General features: G+C 34.9%; 1 protein-coding gene across 3 annotated transcripts in view; it reads left to right on the plus strand.

The window, feature by feature from the left end:
• Positions 1–20896, plus strand: part of unc-13 (protein unc13 homolog) — a 671187-nt gene extending 650291 nt beyond the window's left edge. For 2 of the 3 annotated variants that reach the window (XM_083118384.1, XM_083118382.1), the window contains exons 23-28: positions 431–644; positions 7335–7457; positions 10010–10111; positions 11527–11689; positions 15587–15713; positions 17703–20896. In XM_083118384.1, the coding sequence (XP_082974510.1) occupies positions 431–644; positions 7335–7457; positions 10010–10111; positions 11527–11689; positions 15587–15713; positions 17703–17870 (897 nt within the window). In that variant the 3' untranslated portion in view covers positions 17871–20896. The remainder of the gene's footprint in view (positions 1–430; positions 645–7334; positions 7458–10009; positions 10112–11526; positions 11690–15586; positions 15714–17702) is intronic. The other variant, XM_083118383.1, reaches the window with a different exon arrangement.
• The last annotated feature ends 562 nt before the right edge of the window (positions 20897–21458 follow it).

Raw genomic sequence — 21458 nt, forward strand, 5'->3', positions numbered from 1 at the left:
TTCAGTGTTACAAGTAGCCAAAATAGCAGAAAAAGTGCCGTAAAGTAATAAAAAATGCAAAATATCCATACTTTTGAATGAGACCGCCTACAGGAACATCAGCATACATTTGTATGTTTAGATTTTGAAAAAAAAATTAATGAAAATTTGTGGGTGTGGTATAAAGGCAAATTACTTTCTGGTTATCAATATTTCTTTTAATGCACAATTTTAATTTCATTAGCTGCCTTAGTGGCCAAGTATGTTAAAGAGTCCATTTCTTATCTTGCTGTTGAAGTTCCCTGATTCAAGTTCTAGCCTGGACATGGGTATTTTTTGCTAGGTTCCCTTCAGTATCATATAGTCATCATCGGTTAATGCAGTTAACTATAAATTTCAGAAAAGTGTCATAAATTAATAAAATTTCACATACAAATTAATTTCTTTGCAGGAGGTTGAGAAGAACCTGTCTCCTAAACAGTGTGCTGTATTGGATGTGGCACTCGACACCATCAAGCAGTACTTCCATGCAGGTGGCAATGGCTTGAAGAAGACTTTTCTTGAAAAGAGCGCTGAATTGCAGTCCCTTCGATATGCACTCTCCCTCTACACACAAACAACTGACACGCTCATTAAGACTTTCGTTACTTCACAAACAAATGAAGGTAAGTCAGTTTTAATGATTCTTCACTCAGTACCACATCCTGAAATTGCATTTGAAATCATTCTCAGATGCTTATTATGTCAATTAGATCTAGGCAGATACCACTTTGAACCAATGCTGATACTGATGAACTAATCTTACCAAATCTCACTGATACCAATGTTTGGGCCATATGCATGTGCAAGGGGTGTCAGAGGTGCCTTAGCACTTCCTAATATGTCCTCAAAAAATAAAATAAAATGTAGAAACTCCCATTAGAATAATGAAAAAAATATGTGTTTAAAAAGTAAGGAAGCACTGTATGAACTCTGTTAATGGAGTTTCAGTGGCTAAAATATATAAAAAATATCAATTTTCAGATATTAATTGCATCTGAAAGCTAGAACTCTACTGTTTAAAATTATATAGAATCTATCAAGTGACCAGGCGCAATCTGATATTTTATGAAGATGTGCATTAGAAAACATGGGAAAACTGAACCTGCAAATTTATTTGATGAGAGGGATTCAGCTGATTTTACCTGTAGATATATAGCCTTGTATTTTATTACATTTCTTAGAGTTGGTTATCCTGTACCAATATTGATTTTCAATTGTTTAAAATTATTGGTAATATTACCAATACTCTGATCTGTATACATTGGCCAAAATCCATAGAGTTGTGTTTAACCTGGCCCATCTTTAATAATAATAATAATAATAATAATAAAGAAGGTGAGGATGATGTGGCTATGAGGGGGAAATACGAGGGTCACTATTTATATTTTGAGCCTAACAATGAAAAAACAGGAATTTGGCATTGAAAACTGCTTTATTGTTTTTCGAAGTATTCTCCTTTATGGTCAATACACTTTTGCATTCGTTCGAACCATTTGTCAAAGCAGTTTTTCCAATCTTCTTGAGACACCTCCATAATATGGTTTTTGAACGCATCAATGGCATCTTCCGCAGACGAAAATCGTTGTCCACGCAATTTATTCTTGACATTTGGGAACAAGAAGAAGTCATTGGGTGCCAAATCAGGACTGTACGGCGGATGACCCATCAATTCGATTTTTTGACTGTTCATAAAGTCGGTTGTTAGACGAGATGTGTGACAGCTGGCATTGTCTTGATGAAGAATGATCCGACGGCGTTTGTTTGTTTTCCGTATTTGACCGAAGACCTCTGGCAAACAAATTGTTGTGTACCATTCAGAGTTGACCATTCTACGTTCCTCTAAAGGTACAGTTGCCACATGACCAGTTTTCCCGAAAAAACAGGCGACCATTTGTTTCGATGTGCTTTGAGTGCATCTTGAAACACCCATACAGTCGACTGCTGTTTACGTTCCGGCTCATATGCATATATCCATGATTCGTCACCTGTTACAATCTTATATACGTCTTTTGAAGCACCACAATTGTATTTATTGAGCATTTGTTTGCACCAATTGACGCGAACGTCTTTTTCAGTTTTTGTCAAATTGTGTGGGATCCAACGAGAACATACCTTTCTCACAGCTAAATGATCATGTAATATTTTATATATGCTGGTGGAACTAATGCCTATGGTTGCCTCAATCTCACAGTATGTCACATGACGATCTTGCAGTATTAGGTTTTGCACAGCATCAATGTTTTCTTGAACAACAACTGATTTTGGACGACCTTCGCAAATCTTGTCGGTGAGCGAATGGCGGCCACGATTAAATTCGTTATACCAGCGTTTCACAGTGGCAAAGGATGGGGCTTCATCGCCAAATGTGGAAGTAAGTTGATCGATGCACTCTTGTCTTGGTAATCCACGTCGAAAATCGTAAAAAATCATCGCACGAAAATGTTCACGAGTTAATTCCATTTTATTGTTGTCGCGCAATCTCCAAGACAACATAAACAACACAAATGAAGGTATTGACAAAACATTTGAAGTACGTTATGGTCAATAATGCCAGACGATTCCGTGCAAACGTCAAATCGCGCCTAACTTCAATCAGTGTTGCCAAGGCTCAAAATATAAATAGTGACCCTCGTAAAAGGAACATGAAGTTATGACAATTGGGCTAAAATTGTCCAGACAGCCAATTGAAACTCCCTTTAAGGCACCCCCAAAATAAATTAGTCTGTGCAAGCCTATGTTTTCAACATTGTAGTAATTAGAGGTTTTTGAGAATTGCAGTTATCTCACATTAATTTACCTGAGTTTTACTTTAAAAGATTCGAAGAATTACACCGAAATATTACAATATCTGTCATTTAATCGTAAATCCATTTCTTCATTCAATACTGCTGCTGCAAAATAAATGAAAATTTCTGTTCTTGTATAATATGTAGGATAATTAAGTTGCAAAAGTGGTCACACACAGCATTGTTGCATACCCTGCAAGATATCTAGACTCCATAATAAGTATTGGCTGATGTCAGTGATTACATTTGAGGAGATTCGTTTCTATACCAATACCATAGGTATTAACCAAAGTCAAAGCAATGACATCAGCTGAGCCCTAATGATAATATTATGCCCTTCAGATGCATGTTAAACAATACTTTTTCCTGTACTTTTTCCCATTACCAATCAACAGAGCACACAATAAAATTGGATTTGTTTCCTAGAAAGGCTGATCTCATTCAGGAAGTTTCTATGACCCTACATAAAGAGTTCTAGGTGCCTGGTACTAGGGAACATCTTAGAGATAAAGACACTCAGAGCAAGACCCTTCTGCTATGGTGAAGATCATAAATATGTGGGTGTAGGCCTGCACACCTCTACGTGTCTTCATGGAATGTTGCAATGCACCCTTTAAAATGCATATACATTTTGTAACATTATTATGTATATGTTTAACATTGTTCTCTTTATACACATGATTGAAACAATTTCCTTCGATCATGCAGATGTTGGTGAGAATAAGTTTGGGACCAAAAATAGTTATTTCTTGTACCTAATGAGTGCCTGTTGTTTCTATTTTAATGATAATTGGAATTTAAGCCACTACATGTATTTTATTCTGACATTTTAGACACTTGGTCTGACTCCAAAATGTCAGAATTAAAAATGGACTTGTCTTGAAATGTCCAGGGCTTCGATTCATATGATCAGAAAACTTTAGAAATATGCATGCATTTATCCCCTAAAAATACCAAAATGTGATCTGAAGAACTGAAAATATATCCTAAAACTGATTGCTAAAAATTACAAAATATATCTTTTATTATGCATTTACAAATTTATTTTGTTTTGCAGTCGAGTGTCCTTTACAACATATTGGTGACCCTATAAAAACATAAAATATAAATTAATATTTTTGTGTAAAATAGAAACAAACTAACTCATTCACATGTTTGTTTCACAGCAGGTACCTGAAAAATTTTGTTAAGTGCAAACAAAAGTACTTTATATTACTAGCACAAGTGTGATGTTATGAACAGTATCTGGTGAAATGTAAAAAATGCCCTAAATGTAACCAAAAATATGTTTTTGTAGAATTGTTAAGCCAAAGTATGAGTTGGAGATAAAATATGTATTTATATGAGCAATAAAACAACTGTCATCTTGTTCACAAAAGTTAGAAACATGTTTAAATTAAGTGAACATATTAAAAACAGCCCAGGGTGAAAATATGGCATGTCATAAAAAGTTTTGAACCCTAAACATTGAACAAAAAACTCTGTGATTTTATCTAATATTTTTTTATATTTAATTATATATTTTTTTCTAACATGGTGGTTCAATTACATGACAATTATACAAGTATCCCAAGATTGCTCATAAAGGTGCTGAATTTTCATGATTCCTAGTTCAAGCAGTTCTAAGCCTTCTCAGGAGTTGAACAATTGTGCCTTCATTAAACAATGCAAAGCACAGGGAGTAATTTTATATTTTTGTCATTTTGCCCAATTGGAACAATATTACATAATATTTTGGAAGTTCTAACATCGCCTCTTTCTTTTGCCTGAAATGAGCATTGTTACAACTTTTTAGTTAGATGCTTGGTGAACACATCCCAAATGGTTTTGTTTTGTTAGTAATTTTGTCCAGGTTGAAGTTTAAATATAATTAACTATCACCCAAAGTTATCATTATCCTTTATCTTATGTGCTCGTGTAGCTGCCTGTAATGTGTTAAAGTTTGTAATACATATACAGGAAGATTCCAAATAACATTGACAGCAAACTTCGCACAGTGCATAGAAGACATTAAGGCATACTTCTCTTAATGTTGTTGTTCACTCAGGTATTGTTTTGATGCCACAAGCCCTTGAATAAACAGCACTTTATCCTGTGTGCATGCAACTATGGAATACATTATTGCCAATAGCATAGTATATTTTTTTTACATCACTTTTCTGCCATTTTTGGCTAATGACAATGATGATGAATAATGATTACATGAAATCAATTAAGGGACACTCACAAAGAAACCACCCATACTCACTAACTCACTCAACTAACTGCTTCCAAATATCAGGAAACCCTTGTTTACATTGTAGCATATAGAGTTGTGTGTGTGTGTGTGTGTGTGTGTATGTGTGTTCAAACTAGGAAACACCAAGTTAAAAACCTTTCATACTTCTTGAAGCTTTCCTGATTGCAAATTATTAAGTGTTTCTCTCAGAATATCAATCAGATCAGTGCCAGATATACTTCTGGAACTGACCTGGCTGATATTTTAACTGGTAATATTTGAGCTACTCGGGAGTAAAACTTGATAATCACACTCCAAAATTGAGTTAATATCGGATTCAGTTGCTGCATGTTTCCAGACATTGTACTATAGTGAACGATGTTCCTTCAGTAGCCGGTGAAGGTCAGAAACACACAGGAAGATCTGAGTACCCCGTAAGCCACAATGTAATGGATGAACTTTCACCTGCATTTTTCTCAGTTTCATACTTTTCTGGGTTATCAAGTTTTCCTCCCAACCTGCTCATTTTATGGGCAAGATTAACATTAATATTTTATAGATCTTAGTTTTGTTTGAAATATTGTTGGAAAAGGACATTTTTTATTATTATTAAGTCTTGAAGATTTCTTGGCTACTAATGATGAACAGATTTTCTCAGGCTATCAACCAGGTAAGTTCTGGAAAGGTTTCGAAGCTTTCAAAAGCTAACATCACTCTCTTTTACCTTGAAGATGAGTATGAAATTAGCTCTCGCAAGCTCAGAAACCTTTCCAGAACTCACCTGCTAGATCTCAAGAACATCTGGTCAAGAACATTATTATTCTGTGCATTGTCTATTGTAATACAAATTTCATGATGTGATACAGGCAAACATGGTGAAAATACTGTAGTTACATATTTCCACAGTATTCTAACAACCAATTAATTTTGAGGGTCCATTGCAGAGGCATGGCATGCATGTAACTGGAGTTGCCACAGGTAACAGCAAAATGTGAAGAATTAAAAAGTTGTTTTTAATAAAACAACAACATTGTTAAATACATTAAATGATAGCATTGCTGTTGAGTAGATATTGCAGAACCAGTTTCCGCTACCCTGAAGAGGTAACAAGCGGAGAGCATGCCAATTCAAGGGAAGAGCGGGGGATTAATTTGGGACAGTGCACCACGGGGTTATTCATATGCCTGTTCATGAGCCCAGTTACCAGTCAGGTCTGCCGGTATATACCAGTGTTGTCACATCAGATTGGCAGAAAAGAGCTAAATGCTTCCTAAAATGGGGATACTATTTCTCTGAAGCAACTAGAGCTAGACTGCAAAGCCAAGGCTGGCCTGAACTACAACTGAGACCAGTTAGGTACTAGATGAAAATATAGTTCCTTGGTGCGATTCGTGATTTGGACAAACCTTGCTCCAAAATACTAAGTTGGCAACAGTAGTACGTGCAGCTGGAGTTCCCTTCCACAATTTGACTGTTGCTGGAGGAGCGGAATTCTGTCATCTGCTCACCGCACAAACGTCAAACTGGGCCGAGAAATGTGTGTTCTTCTTCTTCCCCTTTCCACCTCATTTGCAAAGAAACAAATGAAGAATTGACAAGGCTCGACCATGATTCATTGGATTTTCATGGCAACTGTCTCATGAGTGGTAGTTCTTGTTAGGAGTGTTTGTGGCTAAATCACCGAGTGGATTGCAAAAAAATAATAAAGTGAACAAAAATACAGGTCGAAGGCATGTTGTGTTTTTTTTTGGGGGGGGGGGGGTATAGATGATAACCTATAGCAGAATAATTGCCCTATAGATAGCCAATAACGCCTTTGAAAAAGTCACGCCATGCCACGCCACAAGTTCATTGCCTTCATTATCATAAGTTATGGTACCTCCATCCCAGATGCCATAACTCATGATAATTTGGGCAGTGGGCCTTTGAAGTTAGTCAGTTGTTAGAAGAAAAAGAGCAAAACAGAAATACAAAACTTTTTCCACACTATACAATTAATTTTATTCTGCAGGTCATCAAGTTGCAACCTTAATAAGTAAATCTTTAAAAATATATATATTTTGTTAACGTTATTAGTTGTTTGTTTAAAACTCCTCTCGGAGTTTAAATTATTTTCTTTCACAGCTTATGTTTTTGGCATTCCTATATGGTATCTTCCACTGTTGTCATGTGTAGACTTAGGCTGTAACATAAATTCCATCATTCTTGTTACAGCATGTAACTTTATCAGATCATTTTAAATTAAAAAACTATAATGATCTTCACATAACAATATTTTTTGTAATTTTTTTCCTCTTGTAAACCAAAAGTTCCTCTTAACAACAAAAAGACCCTTAGACAGAGATCGGTCTCAACGGATCGTGAAGAGGAGAGTTTGGAAGGGCTAGAAGAGCCCCTCAAAGCGAAGAAACCGAAAGAGAAAGAGCCAGCAGGTAACCACCGAGACGGCTGGGGCTCTTGTTTTTTGTATCTAGATGACAACTTTTTTTCCATTCACAAACACTGAAGTACGGCATCTTGTAGCATCTAAGCATTGTCACATTAGCACTGGTTTCGGCTGCATTTTTACACTGATGTACACAGACGCAATTGGTAGAAGAAATTATATCATGTAAATCCAGGTGAACGTGGGAAGTCACACTGTAATACATTAAAAATAAAATGCATGGTATCGAATGATGGTTACATTTTCTCAGTATTTACAAGATCAGTCAAAGATAGGCTTCCGGACACTACAGGAAACACATTCCAGAAAACAAGACCATCATGCCGGTCACTGATATCTGGAGAATCAATATTGATAATATATTGATATAATCTATAATTAATCTGAAGATTGAAATTTAACCTACAAATTAAACAAAGTTGAACTTATAATTACAGACATTCTGTCTTGAAATTAATCAATATTTGATACACTCTATGCAACTGACTCTACTAGAAAACTAATGATATTCTTGGGTTGTCACATGGCAGAGTGGTTAGCATAACTCACTGCAAAGCCATAGATCCCATATTCGACCCCTGGTTGACATGGATGTACAATTGACCTAAGAGTTAGTAAAGTGTCATAAATAACAAAGACAGAAAGAAAAAGAACATAACAGTGTAAAAGTCAGCCGAATCTAGACCAAATGTGACCACACCTTTAAACATGCACACGTTTGTGAAGTTAGTGAAAACATGTCTTCTTTTTAAGCAAAGCATGTTATTTCTTTTGCGGCAGGGTTCTCAATAAAGGAGCCAATTAGCATTTTGGAAGGAGAAAAAGTATTTTTTCTCTTGTATATTGCAATGCATCTACAACATGTATGGCATTGCCTAGATCTTTGTATGGCACGCTTTGGTTGAACATAATTCTGTAAATAACTGAATCCCATATATTTGTAAATAGTTGTTGACAACTTTAAAATTAGTTGGCATGGTGGATTACAGTACAGTAACTTTAGATAGACTTAAATTGGTAACTGTATTATTATCTCAATTCTTAGATAACTTTGCTCTATTTTGTATTTATCATTGAGTAGTTGTAGATATTTGATATAGAACACTTATATTGGTAATTTACTTACAGAATCATTAGAATGAATAGGGGTAATAAAAATATTTTAACAACAATTTTCCCAAATCATATTTTTTTTAAATATAATATGAAAAGTATTTTTCAATTTAGATAAATAGTATTTCTACCCATACTAAGTAAATCATTACCTTGCTTCAATCAAGTTTTACTTAAAAAATATTTTGAAAAGTGAAATACCAAATGTTAAATATTATGGAATAAAATAAGATACAAGCATATAAATAATTCAAGCAAAATATTTGTGTATACTTATGTAAATATTTTGAATGCCTGCTATAATGTGATCATTTTACTAATAAACAGGAGAAGTTTTATGTTTACGTAAACATTAATAGTAATATGAATAAGTTATTTCATGCTGAAATCTTCAGAAATACTTATCCATTGTTTTCTTTCAAAATTGGCTATAAACCTTTAAGGTATCCATAAAAAAAAATTGAGTTAGCATATTTTGATATTCATAGGTCATGAAATTTCCAACTAATCTGAGATTCAATTTCAAAATTTTACCTTACCAATTGTTTTCACAAGAAAACCATGAATTTATTGAACATCTGGAATATTTTGCTCATTTCTTAAAACCACCATGCAGATTAAACTTATATGTATATATTGGTTATAATAAGTGTGCACTCAGCCTAAGAATATTTTTATATTGTTTGAAAATAAAGGCACACAGTGTTTATTGTTCACTGACACAAATATTTTTTACACTTCTAAATGTATATTTGTTATCCCTATTCAGCACAATCATCAGCATGATGATTTGTCATGACATTGTAATGTTAGCAATCATTCACATTGAGTATTTTAATAAAATGCATCATGTCATTTTACATAGCACTGCATCTACAGTCTTGCATGACACTTCATTTTTATGCAGCTCAAATGTTTTGGTCTTATTGACATCAGCATGGTTTGTATATAAGGGAGCTTTCAGACCGATGTGTCAAGTGACACATTACATGGGAGTTTCACACCAGTGACGAGTGACATGTGACATGGGGATTTCACACCAAAGTAACACATGACATACGGGGTTTCACACCAAAGTGACAAGCAACATGGACCCCTCCAGTCTGCAAAAACAAAATTCCCTGCATGCTATTCAGAAAATGGTGATGCATCATGTGCATCTTGATACGTCACTTTGGTATGAAAGGTTGCATTTATTTCTGAAGGTTCGTTCCCAAGTGACACATTTGCTTGTAACTTGTCTAGTCTGAAAGCTCCCTAGCTTCTGTGGAAACAGGTAAGGTACCTCTTTGTTATAGTAGAGCATTCTTTGGTGAATGAATAATACTGCTGCTTTGCAAAGTTTGTAGCACAGCTCTGTAGCTGAGGGATGGCTGCATATTTGGGTATCATGTTGTAATACTGGCCTTTTTTATGTCCACTTAGCTGACGTTTCTGGACTGGATGAAGGCAGTGTTGGGGAGGTTTCTATTCAGGTTGACCTGTTTACACACCCGGGTACTGGAGAGCACAAGGTTACAGTTAAAGGTAAGAACATGCTGCAGCATAAAAATAAAACTTTTTCTTTCAAATAGGATGCAATTTGTTGTAGAATTAAGTAATATATATTCAGCACAATACACTATCTTTTTGAAAGTAGATAAATGCATATTACTATCACCAATATTCTGAGCTGATACTAATTTGAACCAATGTCAGTACTTAAAAATTTTAACAATTCAAAGTAGTTCAGCATATTTATCAATTTGAATACAGGGCAAGTAAAAAGAATGAAACAAACACAGTTATTATGATGTATTTATTTATGATAGAAAATCAAATGAGGAAAGACTGGAAGTTTTATTCCTGCTTGGCGTGCTGATGCTGCTTTGCCTCTGCTCTGCCAAGATCGCTAGTGTTGCAAAATGGCAAGTAATCAATAGAAGTCATATTTTGTGTTGGGATTAGTGAAGACTGATAACTTATCTGGACATGCCATGGGAGTGGCTAATCCCGCAGCTTCATAAGGACTCCAGAGATTACTACTTGCTCCAACAAGATGGGGTACCAACTCATTATCACTGTGAGGTGTGAAGTTACCTGAATGAACATAGCCGTGCAGTTGAATATGATCTGGCATTTTACAATTGGCCACCAAAGTCACCTGACCTTACCCCTTGCGACACTCTTCTTCTTTTAGGATCTGGAGGATGCTGTTTATGTTCTATCCCTTCCAAAAGATCTGCAAGAGTTACAATGGCGAATTGTTAGTGCCTTTGAAATCATAGATGACATGATGTTTTACGTATGACAAGAGCATGATTATCATTTGGTAGTTTGCTGCGTGACACGTAGTGTTAGTACTACTTCCAGAGTTTCTAACCCATGTAACTATTGAAAAAAGCCTGTTTGAATCATCAGAACATTGAGAATACATTAAAGTATACCACAGAAAGAACATTGCATTTATACAAGCAAATCAGAGTTGTAACACAGAAATTAAACTATAATTAGAAATAGTTTTACAAAAATTTCTTCCCTAATAATAATGCACATGCCCCTACTATTGTATAGAACACAATTTGTTTCTCCAAAATTGTGTTCTGTATAATATATATTTACTTCTTTTTTCTCTGCACTCAATAAGTATTAAAATTGCACATTAAGGAAAGCAATTACTTTAAGTTAGAGACAAATGCTTCTAAAATTACATAAGATTGAAGATTATGTTGAAATATTTTATATTTTTTTAAAAAAAGAGGTCCTAATTATGAAGCACATAGCAACAGTCTTAATAAAATAACATATTAAATCACTATTATAACTTGCATATATAGTTATATTTTCATTTGTTGTATAATCATGATTATAACCAAGGATGTTCCTTATACTGTCTCATTTTAATACTCTTCTGATATGTTTGCAGTGTGTTCCTTTTTCTTCATTGTTTCTTTCTGTTTCAGTGGTTGCAGCTAACGACCTAAAATGGCCAACCACAACAGGCATGTTTAGACCATTTGTCGAAGTCAATCTTATTGGACCCCATCTTTCCGATAAGAAGAGGAAACATGCCACAAAGTCCAAATCAAACAACTGGTCACCTAAGTACAATGAAACGTTTCACTTGTAAGTAGTCGAGTTTCTTTTTTGTGTGTTTTGTTGTGTTGTGTGCATTTTGTTACAAACCCCATTTTCTAATAAGGATGTGTAACTATTCATCTAATTTTCTATATTACCCGATGTTTTTATACTAGCTCTTAACCTAATTCAGAGTCGTGCATGCTGTCTGCCATTCTTTATAGATTAAGAGTTCATCTAGTTCCTTCATTCATGTTCTGTCTTTTCATAATAAATGGGCTGAATATTTACAAAGTAACATGTGTGAAGGACCTGACATTTTCAATGTTATATATGTAAAATTGGCATTTTTCAAAGCTGTTTTCAGCATTAAAATGATAAGAGTTTTCAATTCATGTTTATTCTTAGCCTGTTGTACTTGCCATAGAAACAGAGTGACGTAATTCCAAAATTAATCAAATTATAACTGCTAGGGACTTCAAAGAGCCTTGCTAATTACAAAAAAAAAAAAGTTGTCAAAGAACATTTGTTCTACTTAAAATCTGATTTCTATTGGTTAAATAAGCTTCGGCAAAAAATACATAACATTTTGGCCTATTTTTAGCAAAATTAATTAAAATGAAGAATAACATCTGTCTGAAAATTTTAAAACCACTTCTTTTTTATATAAGCTGTCAACCGAAAAACTCAAAAATAGGAAATAAACTTGCATTTAATTTATGTTAGTCAGTGAAGTCATTATCAAGTACTTTGAACTTCTTGTAGTATAAATATACAATCAAATTACATGCAGTAGATACAGTGGAATCTCGATTTTATGCTTTTCAGGCAAAAAAGGTTAAAAAATACTTAAAATGTGGAAAAATTTAAATCCTGAAAAATGGTATCACTTTTGCTATATTCGAGCCATGAAGATCGAATGTATAATGTGGGAAAATGTAGTCCAGAAGTCAGTGGTGATGATTGCATTCCAAAACTAGGGGGGGCATGGTGCAAAAAGTTCGGAGGCAAGGACAGTTTTCTTTCCCTTGGTACGTACATAAGGTTTAGCATCGTGCGGGGGCAAAAGTGTCAAAAAGTGGGGACAACTGCCCCCTTGCCCCCCCTAATCGATGCCACTACCAGTAGTGTAAAATCAGGGTTTCAATGTAAATGGTAGTGAAGAAAACACAAGAAACATAAACCTATAACAAACATGAAACAATACTTCATGAATGTGCAGCTTCAATTTTCATATTTTTCTGGCATTTTTTGTTACATGTCAAGGTAAAAAAGGTAAAGGTAAAGTGCTCCTATGTGCATAGCACCATGCCATGAAGGCGTATAGGGGGTGTGGGGGTAACGCCCCACACTTTCTTGATCCGGTCGTGAGTAGGGGTGATGTGATCAGCATCACGCCCCTGACCGCCTTTACCCCCCAGGGTTTCCCCCAGGTACCCATGTTATTCGACGCTGGGTGGGCACCGGGGCGGCTTCCATCATTAGAAAAGTTCCCGGATTTGAACCGGCTGGGGATCGTACCCGGGACCTTTAGCATGGTAGTCAGATGCATTACCGACTGAGCCACCGTGGCCACCCAGAGTGGTGAAATTCATGTGAAATGCTGAGAATCTTATAAACACCAAGTCCATGTTATTTCTTTCAACTTAGTATGTAGTTTATCCACATATAACATATTCCTGGCAACAATCAATATTTTTGGCATTATCTTGATTGTAAAAATAGGCTCCCACCATTGATTGGCTGCAACAAAAGAGTTTATACGTACTGAAGGCATGTACAGTGATTATGTGGTGACTGACCAGTTTATTAACCTTGATCTTGCTTCGAATAAGTACCACTTTCTTCTATCACATAGCTAGGGTGACCAGACGTCCTCTTTTATCCGGACATGTCCTCCTTTCTAGGTGTCTGTCCGGTGTCCAGGGAGATTTTTTAGAAATCTGTACATGTCCTCCTTTTTTGGAAAGAGTATAGCATTGACCATAGCACATGTGCTGCATAGAGAATGCTTTCACACTGGGTAGATCAATGATCGCCTAGCATCTGGGAGCTGAACATGATCACTTTGCCTGGGTGCAGATTTATAGGCACTAAAAACCTCTGAAATAGGAACCAAAATGATGAAAATAGGCACTTAAAAAGACACGAAAATAGGCACTAAAAAGGCACCCAAAAATTAAAAAAGACATTAAAATAGGCAATGAATGTGAACTTATTTCAATTTTCTTCTTACAATGCACAGTTATACTGTATTCAAAAGTGGGCTAGCGATTAACAAACTATTAATACTCTTTAGATCGAAATTCAAATTTGCTGGGAATCATCAGTTAATTAATTCTCACAAAAAGAGCTTGTGCTAATGACTGAACAAATCATGAAAAAACAATCTGCACCATTGTAACAAAAAGAAATATATTTTAATTAATGTTCCATTTGAGACCCTCAAATCTGGCAAATACCAGATATCAGTCAGTAAAACATCAACAAAGCCTTCTTCAATGTAGGGAAAGCCAAATGCACGTAAAAAAAAGCTTAAGTATTCCAAAATTGCAGAATAGCCATTTTTGGCACGATTAATCAAAATAGGCATTTATAGGCACTATAAAAATGCATTTTTGGACTAGAAATACCATGAAACGAACTTTCGATTGATTGCTTTGCTTTATTTTGCTTCGCTTTTCTGCCACGTTTGGCTATTCGCGAAGATGGATATGATATGATATGATATGATATGATGATTTTGATGAAAGGACACACCCAAAGAACACCCATTTATATTGCTTAAATTATGAGTAATAGCAAATGTGTTGCAATTTTTTGCGGTGTCCTCTTTTTTATGACTTTGTCCTCCTTTTTCCGCCGTGCTCTGTCCTCTTTCTTGAATGTATGTGTCTGGTTGGATTTAAGGTTGGAATTTTTTTGGCCTTGACACCCAGCCTGGAGACAGCCCTTGGTGGTAAAGGTGGTCAGAGCATAATGCTGATCACATCTCATCCAAAGTGGCAGAGATCGAGAATGTATGGGGCCCTACCCCCCACATCCTTTATGTGCCTTCATGGCACGGTGTTACATGGACGGGAAACTTTTCTTTTTTTCCCCACATGGAAAAGTAGCTTGGTCTGTGTTTCAAGTAGGTGTTGGAAATCAGTACCTGAAGTTTATCTTTTGGCTGAAATATCCACCTTCAGTAGTCTGATGGTATTATGTCTTCCATTAAGAAGTTTGTGGTCCTATTATATAATTGTTGAAGTCAAGGAACAAATTTAAACAAAGCCAGGCTTGTATTGTTTGCAGAGATAAATAGGGGCTTATCCTTCATTTTCATTAGTGAGTATGAAAATAAGGTAGTCAGTACTCAAAACAATCTAGTCACAATTCCCACTGTATTAGAAAAGTCCCGGGTTCGATACCAGGTGGAGGCACATAGTGGTTTGGTCACACTTTAAACTGTAGGTCCAGTCCCGATTAGCCTTACTGTGCACAAAGTGAACTTAAAAAACAACAAATCAATAAAAAATCAATTAGTATTAGAAAAGTCAGGGATTTTTTTACCTATGACTGACAAAGAGAGAATTTCGCATATTTGAAAATGTTAATTTCATACAAGTGATTGATTGTAAGTAAAAGGAAATACCTAATAATGTAGTATTTCTTTGGACTGAAGGCATTGTTTTCATATTTCCACTCAAGAAATATAATGTAAAGAAAGTTAAAGTAAATTAAACATTACAAAACTGTCTAAAAATTGATTTGAAAATACCTAGATATCTTGATGAATTTGTTTTGTTAAAGTGAATGGGAAATTCAAGGCAATATTTTTTTATGATTCTCATCTTTCAAAATGTCACGTCCCAACATTTTATCATAAGGCTAAGCATTTGAATAAGGTAACATTCTATTATGTATCAAAGAGTTCCCTAACATGTGTTTTATCTCTTCCAGCATCATTGGCAATGAGGAACAGTTGGATTACTTCGAGCTTCATATTTGTATCAAGGATTACTGTTTTGCCAGGGATGATAGATTGGTTGGTGTTGCTGTAATGCAGCTGAAGGATATCGTGGAACAGGTAATGAAATCCTTATATTTTTATTTTCCATAAAGTACGAAGTATGAAAATGCATATATCTTACATAAAAAAAAACGATTAACAGAAAATTTCTTTTTCCAAAAAATGACTATTCCAATTTCTGAAAAATTATATTTGTGTAGAATTCCTTCTAGAGCTGCTGCTGCTTCTTCATTCTCCTCTTGCAGTCTGTGTGAATCTCCAGGTATTGTTGAGATATGAGAGCCATGGTGGTCTAGTCATTAAGGCATCTGACTGCCATGCAGGAGACCCAGGTTCAGTTCCCAGGGTGGGTGATCTAAGGTCGGAAATTTTCCAGCCTTGTCCCCACGTAAAGTGGCTCTGGGGCTCACCCAGCCTCAAATCAATCTACCTGGGGGCAACCCTGGTAGGTAAAGGATGTCGGAGCATAGTGCTGATCACATCACTTCCAAAATGGCCTAAATCGAGAATGTGTGGGGCCCTTCCCTCACATCCACTAAATGTACCTTCATGGCACAGTGCTATATGCATGGAGAACTTTACCTTACCATTGTTAAGATATGTATGCAAGTTTCATAGTACCTTAAGCCCATATTGTATTGCAGATTTTTAGACAATGGCAAAAGCGAACCACGCAGAGATTCACTTAAATGCTCTAGAACAGTGGTTCTTAACCTGTGGTGTATGGACCTCCAGAAGACCAGAGACTCGAAGTTTGAGGAAACTAGATTATCAATTAATATATAAACCAATTAAAAAAATAAATGTTCCACAATGTACTAGAATAAAACAACTTTTTTTAACAATAGAGTTTGTTTCTAACACAAAACTTCTTAATATAAAATCTATATTTCTAGATCATTAAAGTTCAGATGAAAAAAAGTCTCTTCTAAATTTCTGGGCTCACTGAAAGACTTTCCAGAACTACCAAAGAGGGTTCTGAAGGCATTGATGCTTTTCATAACAACATACTTATGTGGAAAATAGTTTTCTACTCTCTTTTATCTTAAAAATAAATGTAAAAACCATTTGGTAGTTTAGCCATTAGGCCATCTAAGCATGATTGTTCAACATTATTATTGTAACTACAATATTGTATGAATATTGTAATAAATTGCAATGCATAGTTGTGATCTTGATGGGCAACTATAATTAAATATTTATCCACTTTAGGACTTCATATGTTGAGTCAAGGTCTTAAGGTCCCCAACAGCGAAAAATGCCTAAACAAGGTCAATGGTAAATGAAAGGTTAAGTACCGCTGCTCTAGAAGAAATTCTAATCAGATATAATTTTTTTAAAATTTAGAATATAAAGACAATTGTTGAAACAGACTTAGCTGAGGCACACCAAAGGTCCAGCGGCACCTTGAGAGAATTTTCCATTAGTAGGTCATGCATATTTCGTTTTTGAAAAAATAACTGAATGTGAAATAACACATTGTAGTGCTAATTTTTCATTTATTTAAAAGGTGTGAGGTGCATTTTGCTACAATGTTTTGTCACGAAACAATGTGAATAAACTGCAAAATGCAAAATAACCTCTTAAATACGAAACTTAGGGTTTGTTTACCAACGCGACACCTTGTGAGATCTGAATTATCCTGTGTGTTACGCAAATCACAGAAAATTGATTGATTCCTGTAAATAATTGAGAAGCAAAAAGGACTCCTTTACACAGGAACAAACTTAATACTCTGATAACTATATAAACGTGCTATTAGAAGTGAAATGTTAATTTTGTGTAATAAGTATAGTTTTAAAATCAGATTTAGCTTTCTATTCACCATTTTAACACCAAAATGCCATTTTATATGCCGTTTTTGATCCCGAAATATGCTCAGTTTTTGTATCGAATCCTTGATCTTTTATTCACCAAAAATATGCATTAGTTGCCAAATTGGGTTCGAGCATCAAAGTTAACAGAGTTCTTACAATGCAGATGGGAACATGATGTACTAATAGATACGTACCTATTCTTCTAAGGGTTATTTTTGTGTATTTATAGGGCTCCTGTGCCTGCTGGCTGTCACTGGGTAAGAGCATTCAGATGGATGAGACAGGGTGGACCATTCTCAGGATCCTTTCCCAGCGTACGAACGACGAAGTAGCCAAGGAGTTTGTCAAACTGAAATCTGACATTAGGCAAGAGGATCCACTGCCCAATCCAACTTGAGATGTCTCCCTCGAAAGCCTGCAAGTAAAGTCTGTTACTAGAAGCCTTTAATAATAAAAATAACTGGAAGACTCTTTTAACAAAAGTGACAAGTGCCATAAAAGAGGGAGGGAGAGAGAGAAATAAGAGGAAAAATAACCCCTCAACTGACCCAATGCACAGAACTGAGTTAGGAATGAACCTAAACCAAACTTCTGACAAACTCAGCATGTGAAGACGTACACACTGACTTACACTAAGTGCTGCTGGATACGTAAACAGTGCTACAACAGAGTAACAGTAGCAGCATTTTATGTTGTTTTTTTTCCTTTTGTATGATGGCAAAGCTGGAAATCTTAGCCAAAAAATAATAGAAGTACAACAAACAAATACGCAAAAAAAATTAAGTCTGGCGAAACTGTGAAAAAACTGTTGCATTTGTTTTAATAATGTCAAGATATCAGCACAAGAAAAGGAAGTTTTATTTCTTTCAATTCTGTGGTAATTGTGCAAGCATGTGTGTGTGTTCGATGAAGATTAAAAGAAAATTAACAGGGAAAAAGTGAATTAGCGTCCAAACATAAAAAGTAAACAGTGAAGTGAAGTTTTTACTAAACTTATGGTCAGCCGTCAGTGTTTCTGTCTTCATACATCTTCCTGTGTCTTTTATCGGTGCGAAGGGTGGGGGAGGGATTTAACTAACATAGGAAAGTCTTTTTATTTCATAACGCAACAGCCTTAATCTATTGCTTTGTGCATTGTTATTTCACTGTGATATTCCGAGGCCTGCCCTCTTTCAAGTCTGGCACTTCGTAAGCTCCTAGGCTTCTTTTGTCAATAATACTCATTATGGTAATAATATGAAGTTATCAAAATGTCAACGCTCCTGCTGTTGGCCCCTATGTCTTTAACCCAAACTTTAACATGTTTCTTGTACACGCAACCTAAGGAAAGAAGTTACATTCAGAGGCAAGAATAATGCTGTTAGCATACACTGTTAAAAAGCATTGCTAATTTTTATTAAACCATGTGAAGAATTATACATGAAAACACTGGAAGAAAAGAATATGTGTATGTGTGGTTAGATAGGAAAAAAACAATGTCGTAGACACATTACATCATCTCTGAATCAAATTACATGAGCAACACAACAATTACTGCTGACAATATACACAAGATGTACTCTTCCCAAATAAAAAAAAAATGGCATGCCCTTTCAGGCTTAGTAGTAAGCGAAGTAAATATTGACCTGAGTCTACTAAGTGTGGACTTTTAAAGAAAAAACGTTCCCCTCTCAAATATCTCTAATGGTCGTATTGTTGAGATTTGTCATCAGATGTAATTAGTGTGTCGGGCCTGTTGTCACTATTCCCTGTTGTTCTGGTTTTTCTGTTTATTGAAAAAGAAAAAAAAGTTGTTAAACTTTTTTCTATATGTTGATGTAAGATATGAAGAAGTTTAGTGTAGAGTAAATCCCATGTAAATGCAATTTCATACAAGTATAAATATATGTATATATATAAAGTAAGATATATAAATATATATATATATAAAATTTCTCCTGTTCTTCCATCGCGGATTGATCTATCTATCTCTACATATACATACATACATATATATATATACATATATGTTTGGTGTGAATGCATGCTGGTATTTTCAGCTAGAAGATGCTACTTTACTTTCTCATATGCTGAACCTTTCAAAAGGAAAATAGGAAAATATTTAGGTTAGTGCCACTGTCTAGAGTTTGATAGACAATCTAGACACAGATTGCTGAAGTACCAGCATGCCTAGCATTTGGACTGTACCATATCCGGTTGGGGTGCTGTAACTATTTTTTTGTCACGGTGGCTACTGTAGAAGGTGCTTTGCGGTTACCCTTACTTAAGACAAGGTTAAAAAGTAATTGTGTCGACAAACACAGACATTACCTTTATTCGTGAACAAATGAAATGTTGCTCCTCCCTCATAAATAGCACAATTATGTATTGGCCTATACAGGAGGATACCTATTTGTTCAAACTGTGTGTTTAAAAGTTCTCTAATACATACGTTAATGCATAAGATCTCCTTTTTGTGCTCCAATACAATCACTACAGATGAGGAAATGCAGGGATTTCGTCATTTCATTTCCCAAATTTGAATTTAATTTTTGAATACGAGATACACAAAAATATATTCATTGTTGACGGGAAAAGGTAAATCATGAATTGTGATATTATTTTCATCTGAATCTGTATTTTAATTTAGTGCTTTTTTGAACTGTCATGGTTATTTAAACAAATAATATTCTAATGTTTCTACATGTTCATAAATCAAACTTAGTGAGGAAGATGTGAAGAAACTAAATGGTGTGGAGAAATTAATAATCAAACAGACAGACAGTCAGAAATGCTCTTCTGGCAAGAATCCAGTTTCAACGTGGAATGAGCACCTGAAATAACATAGAGATTGCGGTTTCCTTATATGCTTTTTTTTACTGCTAATGAGAGACAAAATAATTAAATATAATTAAAATATATCAAATAAACAATAATTTTTCTATTCCAAGAATATTTCCTAATAGTTCTAAGTGGACTTAATACATTCGTGTCGTTGGTTCCAAGTCTTGTATCTCCATAGTGTGTTATAATTTCAATATTTTATCACAATAATTTACTGTTATGTATATGATTTTAGTTTATGTGTGCTTTTACATAATGTATTAATATAAGAAATAAGTATATACTACCTATATACGTTTATTTCTTTTTATACCTACGTGAGCACAAATCTTAGTAACTGCACCACACTTTAATACAATAAAAGATAAGAAAAATTGTTTTATGTTAGTGCATATTTAAAATTATTGTGCAACAAGGTGTTTGAATGGGCTTATAGCCCTAAAAATTTCCGAAAACTTGAGGAAAAAAGTGAGGGGAAAGAATCATAAAAATATTGTATTACGCTATTTACACTGTTTCATGTACTATTTTTAATTTCTTTGTTGGTAATCATTTGATTTGGTATGGAAGAATGTACAAAATGTATGAGTTTCAAAATAAAAGAACACATGTATCATATGACTTAGGTCTCCTCTTTTGCGTAGGTGTTTTTGTATCAGTTCGATTCGCCAGCATATGCATATGTGGCACATATGTTTTGCCTGCCATCAGGGCCGTATCAAGGTTTGTGGAGGCCCCTGGGCAAAATGTTTTGTGGGGGCCCCCCATTTCTTTATTATTTTTTACTAGGAGCTTTATTAGCTCAATATGTTAACCACCAATTTTCAGCAGTTGAAATGGTAAACCTGATTTTAGAATCAGTAGTTATTCACAATCAAACATATCGCAGATAGGTTTGCAGGGAGAAAAGCACAGTAAAATAAAGTTACAGGACTAAAACGCAATAACCAAAATATTTAATTGATAGAGTAGCAGTATGTTTCATTATTGTTAGGAGCTGGAACATCATTGCCAACTTTTTACAATTATTTGTTATTTCCGTTATTCAACGTCACTTTCCTTCCTATTGAAGTTAATCGCGATGATGAGAAGGAAAAGATGATTATAAATGAAACGAAAGGACACATACAAATATCCATGTATTCAGAATACATGTCGTATG

This window comes from Lepisma saccharinum, chromosome 3 (assembly GCF_977018435.1).
Source record: "Lepisma saccharinum chromosome 3, izLepSacc3.1, whole genome shotgun sequence".
Taxonomy (NCBI): domain Eukaryota; kingdom Metazoa; phylum Arthropoda; class Insecta; order Zygentoma; family Lepismatidae; genus Lepisma; species Lepisma saccharinum.